Genomic DNA, 21,277 nt, shown 5'->3' with positions numbered 1-21,277 from the left:
GTTCAGCACAAATATTTGTGAAGCCCAGTGCACAAACTAGACAGCAACTTAAAATTTGAACAAAAAAAAAAAGGTTTTATAAAAATTTTGGAGACATAAGGAAATAACCTTGTAAAATGGGGCAGCTACAATAAAACCAGGATGGTTGTTGGCCTAAGTCATTGGTGTGTATTAATATGTACCCACCTCTGTAAGGTTCTTTAAGGGAATGGTTTGATCCTTCCATGTATACCAGTGTTACCATAACAAAACTAACATGCCTTCAGACTATTTATTTTAAATAAGGAGCAGTAGTCACCACCATTTCTAATTTCTGAAGGGAAGGATAGCATTTAAACTGTAACACAAATTGATCCTGTGAATACAGCACTCCCCCGTAAATCTGACCAAAAACCTATTTGAAAAATGAACATGTTTCAAACATCTTTCCCCAGAAATGTTGACTGTTAAGAGTAACTGTGTGTTGGCAACCATGCTGACACATGTGTGAAGTACTAAAGGTTTGTAATAATAATCTATAGTGTTTTACTATATTAAACATTTAATATAATACTTTAGCCTGATGTGTGTGGGGGCCAAATGGCATGAGATTATTTTAAGACCTAAGATCATTTTTAACCCAAACCAACAAATGAATCCTTTCTCCTTTAATAAGAGTCCTTCAACGAACATATGACAGGGGTTTTTCTGGGAGTCTTGGTTTAAGCCTACTTATTGTATATCAATTTAAAATTGAAATAATATTGTTCAAAATTCTGAAAAACAATGAAGCCATGGATCTCTTATGACTTATGTTGTTGTGTAATGCTTCTATTTCCTTAATGAATAGTTCCATTTATAGCACGAGTATGGCAGAATCACACGTTCATGCAGTTGTGAAGCTGAAGGGCAAAACATTTACAAATGCTTTATGTAGCTGCATCTCTCAGAGTAAGCACTGCTTTCACATTAACGAAACCAAATCAGTGTATCACTCTGATTATCATGCACTTCATCACAGTGACTGTTGTCTTTGTTCTATGGTTGGAAACAATGAGTCTATTACTGCTTCACATGAGTGTGTTCAAAACGTATGTAGGGTTTCATCAGTGTGTGTGGAAGGGTTCTTTCTAAATCTGCTCTTTGCATGCTGAGACAGAAGCCTGTTTAAAAAGTACAGTATGGGACATTTAAAGGTGTGTAAAAAGTATTGTCTCATATCTGGACATTTGTATGTAGAATGTAAAGATTAATCCTAAAAATGTACTCATCAAATAAAATATATGCTTCTCTAAATATGACATTTATGGTAACTAAGAAAATGCACTTCAGTGTGTTTCTGTTCTCTGGAAATGCCATTTTCCGTAACAAATTAAAACTCATTTAGAATCTTCAGCAAACTGTACTGGGAATTCCTGCAACCATACGGGCATACAGAGTTTCCATACGGAGTTTCATTGCAGTCACTGCTGATAGCTAAATTAAAGAAAATACAGATTTTTATAAAGGCTTGTGGAGTTGGTACAGTAGCTGCCCTACTACTAATGTACATCCCATCAAAGCATAAATTAATTCCAATACAACGCAATCAGTGACAATAATCATAATCTAATGTAAGAATCAAGAATGGCTTGAATGTTTTAGGTCAGATGAGACCAAGATGAATCTTTACCAAATTGATGGAAAGGTAAACTTCTGTGTAGTTTGGCCTAGTATTCTCTAGAACTGTCTCTTTCATTGGTATTGATGATGTAACTAAAGAAGGCAGAAGCAGAATGAGTTCTGAAGTTGGCTTAAACATTTGGTCTAATGAAAAAAGGCAATGCCTCTATACTTAATGGAGAGAGCGTCACGAAGCAGCATAAAAATGCCCCGAAACATATGGCCAGTGCAACCAAGGTGTTTCATAAGAAGAAAAAAGTGAAGAGTGGCCAGGTCAATCTCCAGATTTAAATTCAACAGATCAGGCATTCTACATGCTGAGGAACAAGTTGAAGTCAGAACACTCCGAGAATAGGCAACAACCCACAGTACTGTAGCTGCAGCAAAGCACAGTATGTTTTGTAAAAAATATGATCAAACGTGCATGGAATTACCCAATTAAAAAACTATATTATATATTTTATTTACACGCTTATCATTCAGATTCATTCCTTGATCACAAAAATGAGTTGTTTAACTCTAAAGCCAAAATAAGAGTGTTCCAGTACTCTTGTAGGGTATTGTATAGGCTGTATATAGACATACCACAGTTAAATTTACCAGCCTGTCCAAATCTCTTCTGCTGTCATCAGTTGCTTTTTTAAGTATACATTTTAGCGTATTAATCACATGAAAGCAGACTTTAGAAAAAACAAAATAAAAAAGATTTAATCCTTTCCAGCTGCTGGAGCCTCTACGGGGCCATTACCAGAGATTAAACCCAGCACTGCCATGATGTCCTCACATGCTGTAGCATAACTTCCTGCCAAAGCTGTGTGGGCCTTGATATCACTTGTGCCCCGTGTGTCCTGGGCACATAGGGAGGTACGGAAGGTCTTAAGTGTCAATGTTTAATTTTCTGCAAAAAACGCTCTTACAAATATTGCAGGAGAGTTTTTTTTGTAGATTTCCTGCATACTGTACTAGAGTTTAAAATGAAATCCCTTTGTTCTAATTACTGGAAGAGAAAAGGCTTATTTTTTAAAGAACACATGTTGCATTGTAGTCCTTAAAAGTGAGCTTCAGAGATATTTTGTAGAGTAGGTCATCTGTTAAGCCTTTTACATTGGAGGATCCAAACTGATTGTGGGTGTGTTGCCTTTAAAAATGTGTGATAAATTGACCATGCCATCATTTTAAAGTGATGCTATATTTTAAGAAGTGCCGGAGATACCGTATACCAATATTTTTTTGCATTAGCAGGGATATCATTGGCTGGAACCAAATCAGATATTCTACGTCCGCTTAACTTTGTGTATAAAAGTTAAGTCTAGAATCTTCAGAATAGATTGAACAGGACTGGTTTGTTTATAATGAAATTGTAAAAATCACCTTTTTACCAAATCTTACATTTAAAGTCGTTTTTAGTGAATGCAGCATATTTATCTTTTCACAAAATATGGAGAACTTTCTATCTACTGTACCACATAAGTATGCATTGTATATGAAAATCAGTTACTTTACTGTCTTTTAATTTTTCCTAATTTGATAGTACCATAGAGATCTTGGCATTCTATAAGTTTTCTGATAGTCATTTTTTTCTCTGCCAGGATCTCAAAATAAGAGTATAGATTATTCCAAACTGCCATGCTTAGGAGAATATCAATACATTTCCTCAGCTAGTAAACGTAATAGCTCAGTGCTGAAAAAAATTAGGTCAGTTTTTATACTTTCAGAGTTGCCTGTCATTAGGGAAAATTCAAATTGGGGTTACGTTAGTCAATTCTGCTAGAAAAGAAGCCTTCGCTAAATCTGTATGAATTTACATCAGTCTAACACAAAACATTTTTATTTTGGGTATGTTTTCTTGCCTGCCGTCTTCAACTAAAAACTTTATAATAAGTTATAATATTACATTATTTGTCAATTGTATGGACACATTTGATCTCAAAGGTTATTCACATGCTCACCAAAGGGGCCCAACTACAGTCTATATTAGTGTCTTCTACTTTTCACATGACCTGCATTTGTCCCTTGAACTACTTTCTTTACAAAGCTTGTGACTGTATAACCATCCTAGAGACCAGACAAGGGTGCAAGGCCAGGATTACGCTCTGGCTATTTGTAATGTTTTGGCTGGTACGCTAAAAGCTTAACTTTGAGCTCTGTATTTTATCTATTTATCTTTTATATTAATATCTGTCTACAGTTTATTAATTTTGGTTTCAGTTTATAAAGACGTCTTTCGAAACACTAAGGTCGTTGTGACTGTGCTGGCAGGTAAAAATGAGAACTTTTTAAAGAACTCCTTAATTATGTTCTGGATGGTTAAATCGTATTATACTCAATAGGAAAGCATCTCATTGACTAGTTTCACTTCCCTTTAGGAATGAATACTGCCAGTGAGTTCATGGTTTACTAAAAAACAATTTTCAGGCAGAACAGACTTTCAGGCAGACATCTAAGACCTAGTGCAAAAGAAAATAGACAGTCCATTTCTTTTCCAGGACAAAATGAAGACACAAACACTTTTCTTTTGCAATCTAGAACAAAACTGGCTGTAGAAGTCCCTGGGGCCAACATTTTTAAAAGTTTTTTAAAAAAATATTCCCATTTTCTGGGACTCCTCACACTCCATATTGTGAGGAATTCCCTACCACAATTTCCAAAAGATATAATCTGCTAACTACTTAATCATCTGTAACTTCAGAACAACCATCTATCCATTTTCTGCCTGCTTTTTCCAAGTCAGGGTCACGGCTGGGAGCCGGCAAGCAATGAGCACAAAGCAGGGTAGATACTGGACTGGACTGGACCCCAGTCCATTGCGGGGAAGACACAGACACAGACATGTATACGCTCTCACCTGGGCCACTTTTCCCAGAAACCCATTTAACTACGAGTACACTCCGTCTTTGGACTGTCAGAAGAAACCTACACGAACACTGGGGGAACATACAAACCCCACACAGACAGCACCCCAGGTCTGCAAGCCAGCCGTGCTGATTACTGCAGAACTATGCCACCCAACTACTGAACGTGCCCTGAAAAACTCAATGGCATGTGACGGAGTGACTAAGCAGCACTGGGGTACTGCACCTCTCCAAAGCGTCCCCTACCACTCTACTGCATACAAAGGGAAAGCACACTTAGTGACCTGCTGTCACAATACACTGCCTCCCCTTTCCACTTCCTGGTTTTACACCTTGAGCATTCAAAAAGAAACGTCATAGGAAATAATTTGAAAGGCCACCTTTGGTAGTTTAAACCGAATCAGAATATCACATTAGCATGTTGTTATTTGCATAATAAGTCTATACAATTCTGCTGCTCATAAAACAAATTAAATATTGCAAGACTGTATGTCTGAATTCTCCACAAAACGTGGCGTCACTTTAAATTGATTTCCTGCAATTTTGCTATTCTTCTGATTTAAAGTTTGTGTTGCTGATTCATTAGGAATAAAAACTACTGTTGTCCCCTGTAGTTTCCAAAGAAAATGAACATGTTAGATATCTGGCAGTATTTTCCTTTCACATTTGAACAACAAGTTATTTTGTGCACTTCTATTTTTCTATTACATTAGATCTGAAAGCAGTGTGTGGCGAAAAGATTTCATATTTATGACCTTTCTGTTATAAAATATCAATGAGGAGTAGTAGAGAAATGTCAGGATTCCCTTATTGAGGTTAATATCAGTTTGTCACAGTGGTCTCTGTACTGGAAGCATGAAAGATATAAGTAGTAATGGATTTTTTTAACAAAACTTTTTTTTCTAAATGATCTACAACGAAGGTTTAAAGTATTAGGTTTAGTGATTATAGGATCTGTTTAAAGAACTGTGCTATAAATGTCTGAAATGAAACCATTTATTTCTGTTTTTTTACAATTGCATTGATCTGTCAGAGAATCTTTTTTTAAATATTCCTATTCCAGCTGCACAATCAGGAGCATCTGCAAAAATCTGGCTGGCAGACGGAGTTAACTGTGTGTTATGAATAATTATTTTATGCTGGTTTGCTACAGTATGTGATTATGAAGGATTATGCAAACAGTTCTTCAATATTCCAAATGACTTATGAAATCATACAATGGTATTATTAAGGTAGATTTTCTAAATTGAATCCAATAATTTTAAACAACTTAGTCTCCGAATAATAGATGCATTATGTCTGATTTTTAACATTGCCCTGTAGTTTTAAAAATACCTTTGTCATTTTTTGGGTGGGCTTGTGCGAGGATAGATGGTCAAAACACAATAAAAATTAAGATGGCAAAACGTTCTGTCATTTCTGATCCTCTGTGCTAAATTACCCCAAATAAGTAGCAGGGTAGAGCAATGTTTTATTACAGATTAACTCTGTTACCTCCACAGATGTCCTTGTTTACAGGTTACGCATGACAGACTGAGTTGCTGTTCTCAACATACAGGACATAGTCTGCCAGTGACCTCTGTAACCAACTATCCATAGATGTCAAAAGGCAGTCCAGCACCTTGCATGCCACTGAGGTCATGGGCTCCACAGTTAGTCCAGAGCAGTAGAATGAACAAGTACATAGAACATAAACTCAAGGGGTACAGATGTAAAGACAAAAGCAGCTCAGGTCTGGTCAGTGTATTTTTTTTTATTCCATTTATTTCTGCCTCAAGCAGCACCAACTTTGCACCATCTGAATTCACATTTCCAACAAGATGGACTTGTAGAGAGGTGCCAAAGACCGAGGCCTCACTGCAGTCTGATCTTGTGAACCTGATTTGGGGGCGGGGGTGAAAGACATTTATGGTGGATCTTGGTTCCAAAGTGAAAAACACTTTAACGACCTTCAGTCGTTACCCCCAAAAGATTCTAAAGTTTACCACCCGACACTGTCCTGATGGTGCGCAAGCTGGCTTTCTGAAGGAAAAAAAATGAATTCCAGGTTCAATCTTATCATTTTTAATGCCAGAGTGCTTTTATTGATTGCTATTACTGGAGCATGGCTTATTGGGTCTGTCGCTGAAACCTTGCTACAGGTGTGTAGTCCCACCTGAAGCCACTCTACTAGAGCAACAGTTGCAACTCCACCCCCCCTCCCAACAAAGGCAGAAAGCAAGAATGAGGTATCAAAATGTAGATGAATAATAAAGCCTCCTGCTGGTCATTGACACACACTGTATACATTTGCTGTAAGATGGTGCAATTCTGCTAACAGCATGATGAGTGGGGAAAAAAAACTCTCCTACCTTCTGTGACCCCGATGCGGTCCGCTTGATGGAGGTGCGCTTAAAGGAGCCGCTCCTCCGGAGGGATCCTGGGAACTTCCCACCTCGACTTCCAGCATCCTTCCTCCCTCTGATGCTCCGGCTCTCCATGTGTGACCCACCGGCGTGTCACAAAGGGACACTCCGAGCCTGCATCGCAATAAGCTGAGCTTGGCTCTAGCCAGGTTTGGCAGGTGAGGACAAAAAGAAGAGGAAAAAAAAAACAGAACAAGAAGTTATGCTTTGGCAGGAAAGAGTGAGAGATCTACCCCCCCCCTCTCGCTTCGAAGAGTTCTCATTCAGTGGGACAGAGACAAGAGCAAGGGAAAATAACTCAACGATGTGCTGACACAGAGACCCCTTTCCTCTCCCTAGCCTCTATAATCAGGCTTAATGCACCCAGCTCCTGGAAGCTATGCTTTTCTAATGGATGGAGATTTAATAAATGGTGATTGAAGGTAAATCTACTTTGGAGCGCCGTGGCCTGGAAAAGGTTTTAAAAACATGCAGAGCAAAGCAAAGCATAGGGTAAGTCAGATGGAAACAGTTTTTGATGGCAGCAAGAAAGGCATATAGAGAGGGGAGGGAAGCAGCTGGTCTTCCTGGCCCTGTGTGGGTACGAGGCTTGGGGAAGAGCTCAGAGAGTAAAAACTAGGCAAGCAGAGAAGCAGGGTGATCGCAGATCACAGGAAGCAGAACCTGATGCGATTAATTCATCATGCAGTCCTACACTACTTGAGAACATTTTAGGAACAAATTAGGGGCAAAGGGCTGATTTGTGGGCCAACATCTGTACCAGCATGCGATAATATCTACACACTGGCGAGGTATTTTTACTGTTGCAGATATTTTCTCTGGTGTTTCCCTCTTCTCTCAGGATGGCTTGGGTTTTGTTAGTGAAACGCTTGTTTTCTTATAATAAATAGACTGTTTAATCCCTTCATGCCAGTTTACAGATCATGCAAACGACCTACATTCATTAAGACGGTTTGCAGTCTTGCTATTCGTGTGACCCTTGCACAGTCAAAGTGCCTGAATAGCATCCATTTGGAATAAGGTTGGTTGAGAAATGAAGGCCTCACACAGCAAAGTTTAATACCGTAGCTATTGTACCTACAGCACAGGACCACATGACAATGAAATGCATGTCAGCCTCAGACACAGAGGTAGCGGACCAGATATGTGTAACGCATTTTTTCAGTCCTAGACGAGGTCTAATTATAGGTGTGCATAGACAGTGGTGCTGTAAAGTTGAAATAACCACTCCCATTCACAAAACACGGAAAAGGAGAAGTTCACTTTATCTCTGCATTTCTTGACTTACAGATGCATGAGTTAACCAGGACTATATATAGATTATTTCTCTTCGTTTTTTTCTAAACAAAGGTCAGCTCTGTGTAAATCAGAAACCATACACTGTATGTACTATCATACCTAGAGGCCTCAAGTCTTAACGTATGATCAAAATAAACCAAAAAAGGTTTTGTTTTTCTGGGTGGCACGTTTTACTAGGAAGCAGCCTTTAAAATTCAAACAAACTTCGGTACAGCACAGAGTATTAGACGTTTATAAAATTGTTCCAGGAAACATAAAATCCAGGTTTCATTGGGAAAATTTAATGTTTATCCTGTGTAACTGTATGAAGGCATTAACTTTAAACTAATGCAGAGGTCTATTAATAAGGTCTAACTATGATTAGTTACCTTTAGGACAACTGCTTTTATTTTAACTTGTTCATTTAATCAATATAAAAAAATAACAGTATGTATTCCTATCACTAGTGTAATATACAGCAGGCGCATTTCGTTTTATAATTGTCAGATAAAAATTCGGACTAATTCACGTGTGATTACTTTATAAACATGGATTACTAGAAAGATGCCAACTTAAATTTTCATTTAATTTATGCATTTCTTAGTCTTTCAACAAGTGCGCTTTTCATTTAGTGTTATAGTATTTGTCTCGTCATACATCACCTGTCTGGATCAACCTTCTTTTTTAAAATTTCTTAAAGTAACTTAAACATTTTTTTTATCGTATTTATTTTTCTCCTCAACTTGGCTCTAAACGCTGATCATACAACTAAACAGCCAGCAGCCCCATCTAGTGGTGTGTTACGGTTTTACAAGTCACTAAATTAAAATTCATTTTGCGGGCCCAAGTCAAAACACGAAAGCGTTTCCATTTTGTCCAGGTAATGCCAGTGCTGTCACAAGGAAGTAAGAAATCATTTGAGACGCGTGAGTCTCCCTTGTCTGGTATTGTTATTTACTTACATTGAATCTAAGACAGTTTCTTACTATCTCTTCCTATAGTCACATGTAGAGCACTGCTTGTCCTTTACAAATCTACTTGACACCATTACTATGGAAAACTTGGGGTGTTACTCTACAGTAGGTATTCCTTAAACAGACTTGGGAATCCTGCACCAGATACCGGAGCTTTTTTTTAATTTGTAGCATTATGGCCAACACTGCAAATGCACAGCATTGAATATTGTTAGATAAGTGGGTGGAGCCGATCACGTTAACAAAGACAAACGCATCCCCTCTCTCCTAGAAATAAAGAGGATCAATTTGAGGTTAATCCCCACGCCACAAAGACCTGCGGTCAGCCGTTCAGAGTAAACCCGTTTCAAGCAACCAGGTGGTACCGTTAGCAAAATAAAAGACAGCGAGAGGAAGACAGAGCGAAGAAAGACACTTCATCAACTTTCGTGTTTGCAAAGCAGCTCATAAAAATGAGGTTTCCACAGTTAGAAAAATACGACAGAAAGAAGAGAAGATAAACCATATTGTTTTAAACTTAAGTCTCGGAGGAATCTGGAGACGTATTGACTTTGTCCTGAGATAAGAACAGAGTCAGGACAAGAACGTCATTAGTGTCGGAGAAAGAAAGCTCCGATTAATATTTTTCCCTGTCGTTGTAAAGTTTGGTACAGGTTGGAAAAACGAATTCTGGTGACTTTGCACAACTAAATGGTTTCTCGGCAGAAACGAAACAAACGTTTCCTTTACATTTTATCGAAGGAGTGGAATTTGAATATTGATAAACATAGCTGTTTGCTTGTAAAAATGGAAAATTAGATGGGCATTATCTAAAGGAATTATGGTTTCCGTATATTAAAAAAATCAACTGTTACTCTGATTCACGACTGCTGTAAAAACATGAGAAATGTTGTGAAATAGTACCCTTCCGACATTGTGAAACACTGAATTAAAGTACAAGGGTATCAGTGATGATGGTCTAAAATTCTGTGTAAAGCGCAATAGCTTTTCCTCTGGGAAACAGATTGTTTTGATGAGTCTGAAATGTGAACCTTTAACCAAGTCACTTTGAACCGTGTTTACTCATTGAAAAGACTTGAGTTCCTGAAATGCAATGAAAACATTAGATACATGAAACGCCCTGGCAGGTTGTCTTTCGAAGAAAAGCCTATATTTGAGAGCAGATAAGCTAATCATCAGTTCTAAGGTACAAGTTTACTTTACAAAGACAGTTGACTAAGTCATTCCATGCTCAAGGAATGTTTCAAAACAACAGGTTGATAAAAATGGTGCATAAAGTAGGGATTTATATATGCGGTTTCTGTTGTTTGTGAGGGAGAGGGTTTATTTTTAAATCAATTTCCAGGAAATATAAGCACTCTGTTCTTACGACTAGAACCATTTTGACTAGAGTTTGAGTTATTTAATTAATATAAATTTATAAAGACCTTAACAGTGAGAATTTATTTACCTGGGTTTCATTATCTTTTTAATTGCTTTTCTGTTGACTTACTGTATGTCACATCATTCATGAAAAAGGTTGCAAGGCTTTACATCAGTCTCATTCGTACCAAATTAATGGTAGTTGTTACAGTGGATGGAGTTAACATCAGCTAAATTAAACATATGATAATAAAAATAATTACATAGCATTTTTCTGGACAGTCTACTCAAAGCGCTTTACGGGTAATGGGGACTCCCCTCCACCCCCTCTAATATGCAACCCCCACCTGGATGATGCAACATATGCTACATATTAGTTTCGCACAGTTTATGACAAACTTTCTCACCACCTCTAAGCAAAAAATCCCCGAATCCCTGAAATGGAGGAGAAAGGAAAGCATTACCTCATTAGGCTTGAAAAAGTTGGCATAGCGGACGGAATCATCCAGAGTCTTTGTTGGTGTGCCCTAATGTTTGGGGCTACAGTGGAGAACTTCTCTGGTGATACTACACTGTCTTCTTGTGACCTACAGAAGTGTGAATCGGTATTGTCTTCCCTTAAGAATGGCTAATGCTTAATTCCTTCTAGTAAGCAGCTGCCTTAATATGTTCTAATGGCATTACGATGGTTAGTCAGAGAGACTAATGGCTGAACCAACATTGTGCTGCAGTAGTAAAAAAAAAATGCAGCACTAAATTAATATTTCATTCAGCATGACGCTATCTTCACTTCGACTCTTGATGCTTACTAAGCAAATCTTTTTTTTTTCTGAATGAAGCACATTGTCATTTCCACAAATAGCATGCTCTTCGCCTGGCTTGCAATCACGAAAGTGCTTAACGAGTACTTTAAAAAAAATTAAAAATGCGATGTTTTCACCCATTGTTTTTTTTCTCTTTTTTGTAAAGAAAACACTCAGGATGACTTTTGAGCTGCTGAAAATTAAGACATACAAGATCAAATGCCCGTCCCTGGGAAACACAAAAAGTGAGTCTGTGAAAACGTCTAAAATGCATTAGCTATTCTTACTATTTGCCCAGTTTACAAGAATCTAGTCTTTCAGAAAGAGGCAGAATCGAACAGTTTAAATAGTTATCTTAATCTTGTAAGCTTCTTAGTTGTACATTTGAAAACATTTTGTGAAAAATTCTGTGTACTCTGTGAAAGAAATGTATTAGTAATATTACATTAGCATGCAAGACACAGCTTGTAATGTGGTTAACCTTTTTCTTTTAAAAAGTTGTTTTCTGTTCATTCCTAAACCAGTAGTACACGTCATCTTTCTGTGTTTAATACATCATGTTTCCCTATTTTATTACCTAGTTCTTGGAGCTTCTGAAGAAAAAGATGTATTTTCCTATAAATGTCAAGAATGACCAGCACTATAAACACTGACAAAATGTTTATAGTGTCAAAATTAACACAGTACAGTGCATTGGTTTAAAAAGCGTGTGTATAAAAATCTCAAACCTCAATATTTTGGGTGTAGTACAGTATGCTCATTAGAAAAAACACGGGAGGTTAGCTCAGATTTTGTGAAAAAATACCTGCACACATCCTTTTGGAAGTTTCTTTTAGAAAAAAGTTGTTATATATTTTTATAAAAGTGGAAATTACTATTATATAGCATTGAATACCACTTTAAAACAGCATTATGTTTTTTTCAAAACTGCAGACTGAGTCATGTGAAATCAAATGGAAAAGGTAAGAAAAAACTACAATAAAACAACATAACTTGACTGAATAGAACTGATAGAAATTGTTTTATTTTTGATAAGTGTCTCAGAGAGGATCTGATATGTATATAATGAAAACCTTACTATTAAATACAGCATAAACCTCCAGTCAGAAGAATGTGGTAATGGACAGAATACATTGAACAGAAATTCACTTGGCCTCTCTATCCACCAGAGTGTGCTAGAATAGTTCATTTACACACATCTCCTGCCTGCTATTTCCCAAAGTCTTTTATGAGTGTGTATGTCTAGTCCAATTTACAATGTGCATATATTTAAAAGCTTAGAAAATAGGTCTTTTCTGGTCTTGACAAGTTGTTTAGCATTAATAGAAAATATGGGTAAGTTAAATAACTCAAGTTACTCTTCATTTTTGTAAAAATATAGAGATCTCAGTAAGGTCTATTCTGAGCCGGTTAAATGTACACATGTACTGTATTTATTGTGGGCTCATAACAGATAAACAGTATGTTTACAACACACATAGGTCTCAAGAATGATTTTTCTAGTGATTCAGAGTCATCACTTTGTGTAAGCAAACAAGAGATTCAAACTGCGAAGATGCTTTATTTTACAGAAGGCCAGCATAATTGTCTTTTTCAGGTAAATGAAGAGCAGATTCAATTTGTGTCTGTTTTCTGATCAGTAAGCGCAACTCTTAAGCTATCTGATTTGCTTTTGTATGATGTAGACCCCAACACTTTAATGGTAGTTTTGAATTTGCAGGGTTATCAATGGTTTAAGTACATTAAATCATGCTCACATTAACAACTTATCAGCTATTTTTAAATTGTGGCATCTTAAAATGCTTGGGCTCAATAGGTTTAAAAATCCTTGGCTTTGCATTATTCCACTTCAGAGTAAGCACTAAGTAGTACACCACACACACACTGAAGTGTGGCTGTGTAGGTGGTAGGTGTGTCGGTAGTTAGACGGAAATGTATGAGGTTAGGTTTTGATCTCATCCCCAACTTTTGTTTTAAAAACCATGAACCCAGCAGACATGAAATGTAGAAGCTTAATCTGGTTCTTTATGACCTATTTAAATAAAATAGAAAAATTATCATTTAAACTTAATTTAAATTTGTGTCGAAATGATTAATAATTTAGTTTTTTTCAGTGTAAAATTAGAATAATTTGAGGAACATTGTGTGGTGTGTGATTTGACATTGTACAGATGAAGCTCGGATTTGTAAAATACACAGAGAATGTTGATTATTAAACATGGGAGTATTTCTGCTTGTATTTTTATTTATAAAGAGAACTGATGTTCCAAATTTACATCAGCTGTTATTTAAAGCATTTTAAACCTCTGTATTCAAACTCTACTCCACAGCAAAAATTACTTTGTATGTATAAATCAAAGTAAATGGTACAAATTAAGCTGTTTAAGTACAGCTTCCAGTTCATCAAAGGTACACCTTTACCTCACTTTTAATCCCAACCACACTAGCATGTAACTTAAAGAAGTATTTGTTGGTGCAGCCTGTCACAGCCTTCATTGAAAAATTTCCCACAATGGCCTAGAAAAAAACGGTAAAACGGTATTCAGTAAGGAGCATCAGATTACATTGGCTTTATGCAGAACTCTTCACCATTAATAATGCATTGCCATACCATGCAACCAACAAGCAAACAGCGATATTCAGCTGCCATAGAGACCAATTAAAGTTACACTTGGGACCTCACGCTAGTAGGAGATTAAGGAACTATATCCAAGCTCACAATAATATTGAAACCAAGAATTCCACATTGAGCTTGCCTTAATGAATATGTTTTTGAATGACACTGAAACTATAGAAGAATCGTTTTTTAAGTAGTTCAGTGAGCTTAATTGGCTAAATAGCTTCTACCGTAACTAGTGTCTAACACCTCTGTATTTTAGAATTTTGTGTTAAAATATTGTTTTAAGTAAAAGACAATAACTCAGTATACCTCAGACTGTAAAATAATTTTTAGATAAATGACTGTATTGATTTGTATTCATAGGAATATTAATTAATCCAGCATGATGTGACAATATAATACAAATAATAAGGAAAAGATTCCTTCCGCTTTTCAGTTGTTGATTGGATGTGTATTAAGCAAAGCTAAAAAACTGTGTTTTGTTTTTAATTTTGCTAAAGTACCTGCTTTGTAATCACCATGATCTCAGCAATAGCATGTCTCTTTTGGATATACAGATGTTTATGGAAAACTAATGAGGCGATACAAAAGGAAGGAATAGAACGGTCTTCTGAATGCGAAAGCAGGGTCCATACAAAGTTGATTTTTGATTTGAATTATAGAGACACGTGGACACACAGTAAGCGTTGCTTTCTCACAACCCTTACTGGGCTTCATTCCAGCCTGGAGCACCTGGGGCTTTGTTTAAGCCAGATGCTCCAGTCTCCTCCCATAGTCCAAAGACATGCTGTCTAGATCAATTTTCCCCCCTTTTGTGTTTCTTGCAATGGACTGCAGCCTGCCTCTTGCCCATCGACTGCCATCTTAGACTTCAGATGACCACAGCCCTGAACTGTTGTAGTTATTGGGGATTAATGGACATTCCCAGCTCACAACCATCCTAGGGTTTTGAATTTACATAGCTGAAAATAAATAGCCAACAGGTTTGAGATTCGAATCCGATCAGTATGTTTCATGAGCTCATGGGATTCACATGGTTTACACCTTAAGCCATTAGAGGTCTGTGCTGATCTCCATCTACTGATTTCCAATATTTGGATATTTTTTCTTGATGAACTAATGGAAGTCATAAAAACTAATGGCCGGTATATACTATAGAAATAAATAAAAGTCCATTACAGTCCCTGAAATTCTAAAATAATTAATGTATATTCTGGTACCACACAAATTACATACTTAATTAGCATACTTAATTAAATTGAAACTTTTTGTGTGTGGTATTAATCCTAAAAACTAAAAAGCTACCGTTTTTTTTTTATTTTGACATAGAACAGTCTCAAAAGGCTCTTAAATATGACTTAAAAAAAGTAGAGATTTCGAAATGGTAACATTTAAGACACTGAGTTTAAAAACACAGTTTGAGACCTTCTAGTTAGGCCTCAAACTGTGATAATTATGGCAGGTTTCAAATGACAAGAGTCAAGCTGGGTTTAATTCCTTACATATCAGATGATCCTAGGGCAAGTCAAGACTCATGCTATTTCTGTGCCTTTATTGGTTGTCTTTTACAGCTGGACTGTAGTTAAGAGAAATAAAAGGTTTATTTCCTTAAACCAGTGCCTGTATTCTAGTCAGGTTCTGAGATAAACACAATTCTAATAAGAATACTGATTATTTTTTAAGCTTTTATTGGATTCAGAGGCTTAGTCGTCTTAGGGGTTTGGGAAAGAAATGCTCTGTCCCAAAGTCCATAGTTGAAAAAGGATCAAACAGTATTTTTATTGACATCCATGTCATTACAATACAACCTTTTCTGAAAAAGGATTGTGTAGCACTTCTGTGACATTTTTGTGAGTATGTCCTCTTTTCTTCCAGCTTTAAAGCAGATGAAAGAAGAGATATTGCTTTAGTAAGATGAAAGGAAAGATGGGCTGTGTGCAGACATGCAGTTCGGACCCTTTGTGAGAGACCGCCGGAAGGAGCTGTCTGGGAGTTTGTGTACTGTACATCAGTATTGTGTGTCAGGGCACGTGTTACGAGCAGGTGCCTTAAGAGCAATGAAGAAGCAGAGGCACTGTCCATGCCACTAGATTAAATTACCTCCTCAGCTGAAGACCTTGAAAAACCTTGAAGCTGACTGTAAAACAATTAGATGCAATGGGTGACTGGACATTTGCCACTACAAACAACCCGTGAATTGTCAAGTTACCTGCTTCCTTCAGAGCCGTGGTAGTGGGGAGGGAAGTCATGGGAATTTTACCTCTGTATGATCTTGATCTTGAGCCGTCAGCCTCTCTACTCCTACTGTATTACAGCAGCTAAGGTGTCATGCAAGTGACTGTACTTTCATAATGGATGATTTCAGTTATGGATTTTTGGTTTACATCTCATCATTTTCATATGATTAGAGGTAAACAAATATGGCCTCTGTTTTTAAATCTCATTTCATCTCAGCTAAAAAAAATGTAGCTCACTCCAAAAAAAAAACACCAAAACAAAACAAAAGAATTCTGCATTCTATGGCAGCTACCACTGAGAAAAGCAACCAACCAAAGTAACTTAATAATGCAGTCACCATAGCAGGATCTACTTTATAAATGATTGGACTTTATACCAATAAAACAATTATTTAGTTTTTCTTGTACTGGGAGGCACAACAGGTTAATGTACGCTTAGTATTGAAATACACAACTAGATCTTTTCTACTGCTTTCATCATTAAGAAGCCATGGAATTAGTTAATCTTGGAAATTAATTATTAACTAAGTGTGATGCTTTGTCATGTCACGCTAGGAGCATGAGTATCACCTTTCTTTCGATTCCTTGTTCATTGTAGGTAGGTGGGTCAAGCCTTATTCAGCAGATTACAGGATTACAGGTTTGCAGCCTGAGGAGTGTGATTGATGGGTCAGAGCCAGTTGTTAACAAGAGAACTACAGAGACCGCTCACGACAGACTCAACCTCTCCTTTGAGGGTGACACGCTCACGCTACTAGACAATTAAATTCTTAGAAACGTGCCTCAGGAGCTATTACATTCTTCGAATCATGTCTCTGGGCTCTGGAGAAGAAAAACACATCTTGCAACAGAGGACTTGTTGTTAAGGAGGTTGTCCCAGCCTTGTTCTTATCCCAAACTGTAAAAACCAAATAAACAAGTCAATTCGTTTAAAAATAGAATACTTTTGGTCAACATCATATTATGGCCATTACCCATTTACTACACAGAATTCGCACTTTTTTGTAATTGTTTTTCGAAGTTAGATCCATTCAGATTGCACTAGAGAAAAATAGAATGAAATACGACAGACCTCGTAGTGTCTTATTCTGTGATCATGGAGCCAGATTGATGAGAACGTCTTCAGCTCAGGCTAATGTTGTTTTGAGGGGACAAACAAGATTTTTAATGTTACAGCATAAGAAGTTTTACAAAGTACTTTTACTCTAAGGCCATGATTCAACGATTGTTTTATTTGTGTAGTCATACTTAATGTTCCTGCTTAGAAAAATACATTGGTTCAAAACTGTTTTGTTGCCATGTAAAATAATGCAGTTTCTAACATTTGCACATGCCTTAACACAGTTCCTAGAGACTTTAGAGAAAAAGTACACAGAGAAGCTAAACCTTTTATTCCCATGAGAGGGTCATAAGATGTTACCTTTAGTTCCACACAGTACTGTAATAATAATAATTGCTTACACTTATATAGTGCTTTTCTGGACACTCCACTCAAAGCACTTTACAGGTAATGGGGATCCCCTCCACCAACACCAGTGTGCAGCCCCATCTGGATGATGCGACGGCAGCCATAGTGCGCCAGAACGCTCCCCACACATCAGCTATCAGTCAGGAGGAGAGCAGAGTGATGAAACCAATTCATAGATGGGGATTATTAGGAGGCCATGACTGGTAAGGGCCAATGGGAAATTTGGCCAGGACGCCGGGGTTACACCCCTACTCTTTTCGAGAAACGCCCTGGGATTTTTAATGACCACAGAGAGTCAGGACCTCGGTTTTACATCTCATCCGAAGGACAGCACCCGTTTTACGATATAGTGTCCCCGTCACTATACTGGGGCATTAGGACCCACATGGACCGCAGGGTGAGCGCACCCTGCTGGCCCCACTAACACCTCTTCCAGCAGCAATCTTGTTTTTTCCCAGGAGGTCTCCCATCCAGGTACTGACCAGGCTCACACCTGCTTAGCTTCAGTGGGTTGCCAATTGTGTGTTACAGGGTGATCTGGCTGCCATCTGCTATAGATAGCTTGTTAAGTCAGGTCTGTACTTTACTGCTGTCAAACTACTCAAACTAAACCAGGATGAAACTGCTGTGATATCCAAAATGATTAGAAACAAAGGTTCAAGTTAATTTAAGTCACCATTTATTTAGTCCTTGCTTTGAAAGATAGTGACTAGGGGTTTTCCTTAACTTTTAAATTGCTTTTCATGATAAAGGTCACTTTTGATAATAAATCTTGTGTGGAATTTGTCTCAAAGACACTTTGATTTTCCTTTAATTCATTTCAAATCTGAATCTCACCTTTCTCCTCATTAGAACTTGTCTGCTGTTAAAGATAAGATTTACCATGCAAGTGTTTTCCTTTCAAAAGGCTTTAAAAAACGTTTGACTAACAACAATCTTCATTAATGCTCTAAAATATATTTTAACATTTAAAGTTTCATTTCTCTTACCTGGTGTAAAAAGTATGACATGGTACCAGAGTTCACAAGTCTAAATAATTAGATGTCATATCGGGGTTTCCTTTTTCTAACAGAACATTCTGTTTTGTTAACATCCATCATAGAAAAAGCTTCAAATGGATTAAGAGATCTGGAAAAGTAGTTAATCTTTTTCAGATTACCATTAGCATCACAATAAGTACCTGCAATATACAGTAATCTGCAATTTGCGTACAGTTTTATATTATTCTGTTCATGCAGTGTAAATAAAATGTGAATTGGTTACAGGAACGCAAGAGTTTTTAAATGGTATGTTCTATTGTAAAACTAAATTAACTAAATTAAAGGAATTTTTACATAACACATGTGCTGTTTATCACAGTCTAAAAACACTGCTTGGAGTTTTAGAGAGGTGGCACTCTTTACATAAAAATGGTCTGATTTTAGCTGAAAGAGTTTCTGATTAGAGCAACCTAATTGTAGGCCACATTTTAATCAGCAGCACAAGCAACCAAAAGCAGGATAACCTTGACTTTATCCCCTTTATCCTTTCTAGAAAGCACATGAGTGAAGTTAATATTTAAAGGAAAGAACATTCAAAATACTTTGCTTATGTCATATGCCATGTCTCTGACAGATTGTGCAAGTGTCGTGGTGATAAGGAAACAACATGATTATGTAGGATTATTTTCCACACATTTTAAGGTTCAGTAATGTTTGTTAGAAGTATTTGCTACGTGAAATTATCAAGAAAAATAAATTATGAGAGCAATATATAACCTCAGATTTCATCATCTACAGAAGCACCATCTGCTTTTAATTAAATGACAGAATATATTAGAGTTTAATAATAATAATTTGTGAGCTGATCGTTCACTATGCCACACCACTAAAATTAATATAAAATATTTTGTATTAATTTCTACCTACAGAGTAATAGTGCAAAAGCTATAAAATATCATATGCCCTTACCAGATATTGCACATTTCAGATCAATATACAGTCCATTACACACCATGCACCATCAGTCTTGCAGTGTTTGCTCCAGGCTGAGGAATGTTGTTGTACACATGGATTCTTTATAATTGACACAACAGTAATATTACGAATTCTACTGCTGAGGTGGTAAAAATGGCAGCACTTGTTTAAGAATGGAAGGAATGAGCCTGACTACAGTACTGTACATCCATCAGAAAGATGCCTATCTTGGTACCACAGTGCGGATCATAAAAACCTGGAGCACAAGACTCTGAGAGTACCTGACACTCTGCAAACGAAACTGGTGCTAGTCCTTTGCAGGGGGTCATGGCGTAAGTCTCTAGTTTAAAATCAGGCCCATCCAGCATGTCTTTGGGTGGCGGGAGGTAAGAGGGGTACCCAGAGACAGCCTGTACCATCCCCGGAAGAACACAGACACTTCCCCGGCTAGTGTCAAACCCCGGGCCGTGGCCCTAGGACCCAGCAGCCACACTATCAGTCAGTCGCTAGACCGAACACGAGATCACGCAACTAAAACTAATGATAAACCGTTGAACACAAAGTTTAACCCTACATTCCGAACACTTTCTGAGAAATGTTCTCTTTTCAGACAATTATGCGTGAACTCAGTCCCTCTGAATTCTTCCTTAGTGAATCTTAAAGATAGTGAATACGATGTAATCTGGCCTGGTGACATACATGTACAACGGTATTTCTGAGCATGGTGTTATGTAAGGGAGTGTGGATACATGCAACATTTGAAATTGCTATGGCTGATGTGAAGAGTATGTCATATTAAGGTGAAATGGTTTATAGGCCATTTTGTGGCACAGTTTTTCTCTTTTTTCGCCATGAGTTCTTAACGGGAAGTTTAAGAAACACTTGTTAAGATTCCAATCCCGGTGATTCTAAGCAGATTTAAACAGTAAAGTGATTAATTTCAAAGTGCAGGGGACAGTTGCCACAGTCCTTTTCCCTTCAGATGAGCAGACAACTTTCCAATCTAAAGCCCAATCCTTTAACACATCTAATTAAACAAATGAATTATTCTACTTAAATAACCTGATTTTCAGGAACTCTAGATTATTTTTCATCCTAGCATGTGGCAGGCCTCCTAAAGATGATTTGAATGGCAGTAAGGCATGCATTGAATTCCTCTTTGTCCCCTTTGCCGCATGTTTGCACTCTAGGGCTGAAGTGCTTGGCAGTATAATTTTAACAGGAGTGCCTGTTTTTGTAAAGGAGCCCTTTTGGTCTTTAATCTCGATAATTTTCTATAATTATACACTTATTTTGACAAACACTGCAGACCAGAGGTTTGGAAGTCACAAATTATATAAAGAGGAACCTAGGAGTAGCGTGATAATGTGTCATTTATTTTTCACTGGAATCTGTGGATTACTAATAATGCTCATCCACAACTACGCACCTTTGCTTTAGTAAATATACTTTATTTATCAATTAATTTATTTCATTAATATTATGATTAATAGAGATTAATTTAAGTAATTAATGTGCCAATTTATTAGTGTTGCAGCTGACCAGTGAAGTGTGATTTAACAGGGATGAGGTATGACTTCTGAGAAATGATCTTTATTTTAAGTGCTGATGAAACATGTGGGCTCCCCTAAACAAATAAATGCTTTCTCCTTCTAAATCTGAAGTAAGATTTTAATGAGCAG

The 21,277-nt window shown here is 37.2% G+C and overlaps 2 protein-coding genes across 2 annotated transcripts in view; one reads left to right on the top strand and one right to left on the bottom strand.

The window, feature by feature from the left end:
* Nucleotides 1–11,112, bottom strand: part of LOC148659416 (transient receptor potential cation channel subfamily M member 1-like) — a 51,151-nt gene extending 40,039 nt beyond the window's left edge. The window contains exons 1-2 of the mRNA XM_088641618.1: nt 10,977–11,112; nt 6,845–7,039 (exon numbers count right to left, since the gene is read on the bottom strand). Coding sequence (XP_088497744.1) covers nt 6,845–6,973 — 129 coding nt within the window. The 5' untranslated portion in view covers nt 6,974–7,039; nt 10,977–11,112. The remainder of the gene's footprint in view (nt 1–6,844; nt 7,040–10,976) is intronic.
* The window catches only part of LOC148659414 (ras-related protein Rab-8B), a 127,546-nt gene that overhangs the window by 66,028 nt on the left and 40,241 nt on the right, over nt 1–21,277 (top strand). The window lies entirely within an intron of this gene.

The sequence above is a fragment of the Lepisosteus platostomus genome, chromosome 7 (assembly GCF_059453375.1).
Source record: "Lepisosteus platostomus isolate fLepPlt1 chromosome 7, fLepPlt1.hap1, whole genome shotgun sequence".
Lineage (NCBI taxonomy): Eukaryota > Metazoa > Chordata > Actinopteri > Semionotiformes > Lepisosteidae > Lepisosteus > Lepisosteus platostomus.
This window is presented reverse-complemented; position numbering and strand designations above follow the sequence as displayed.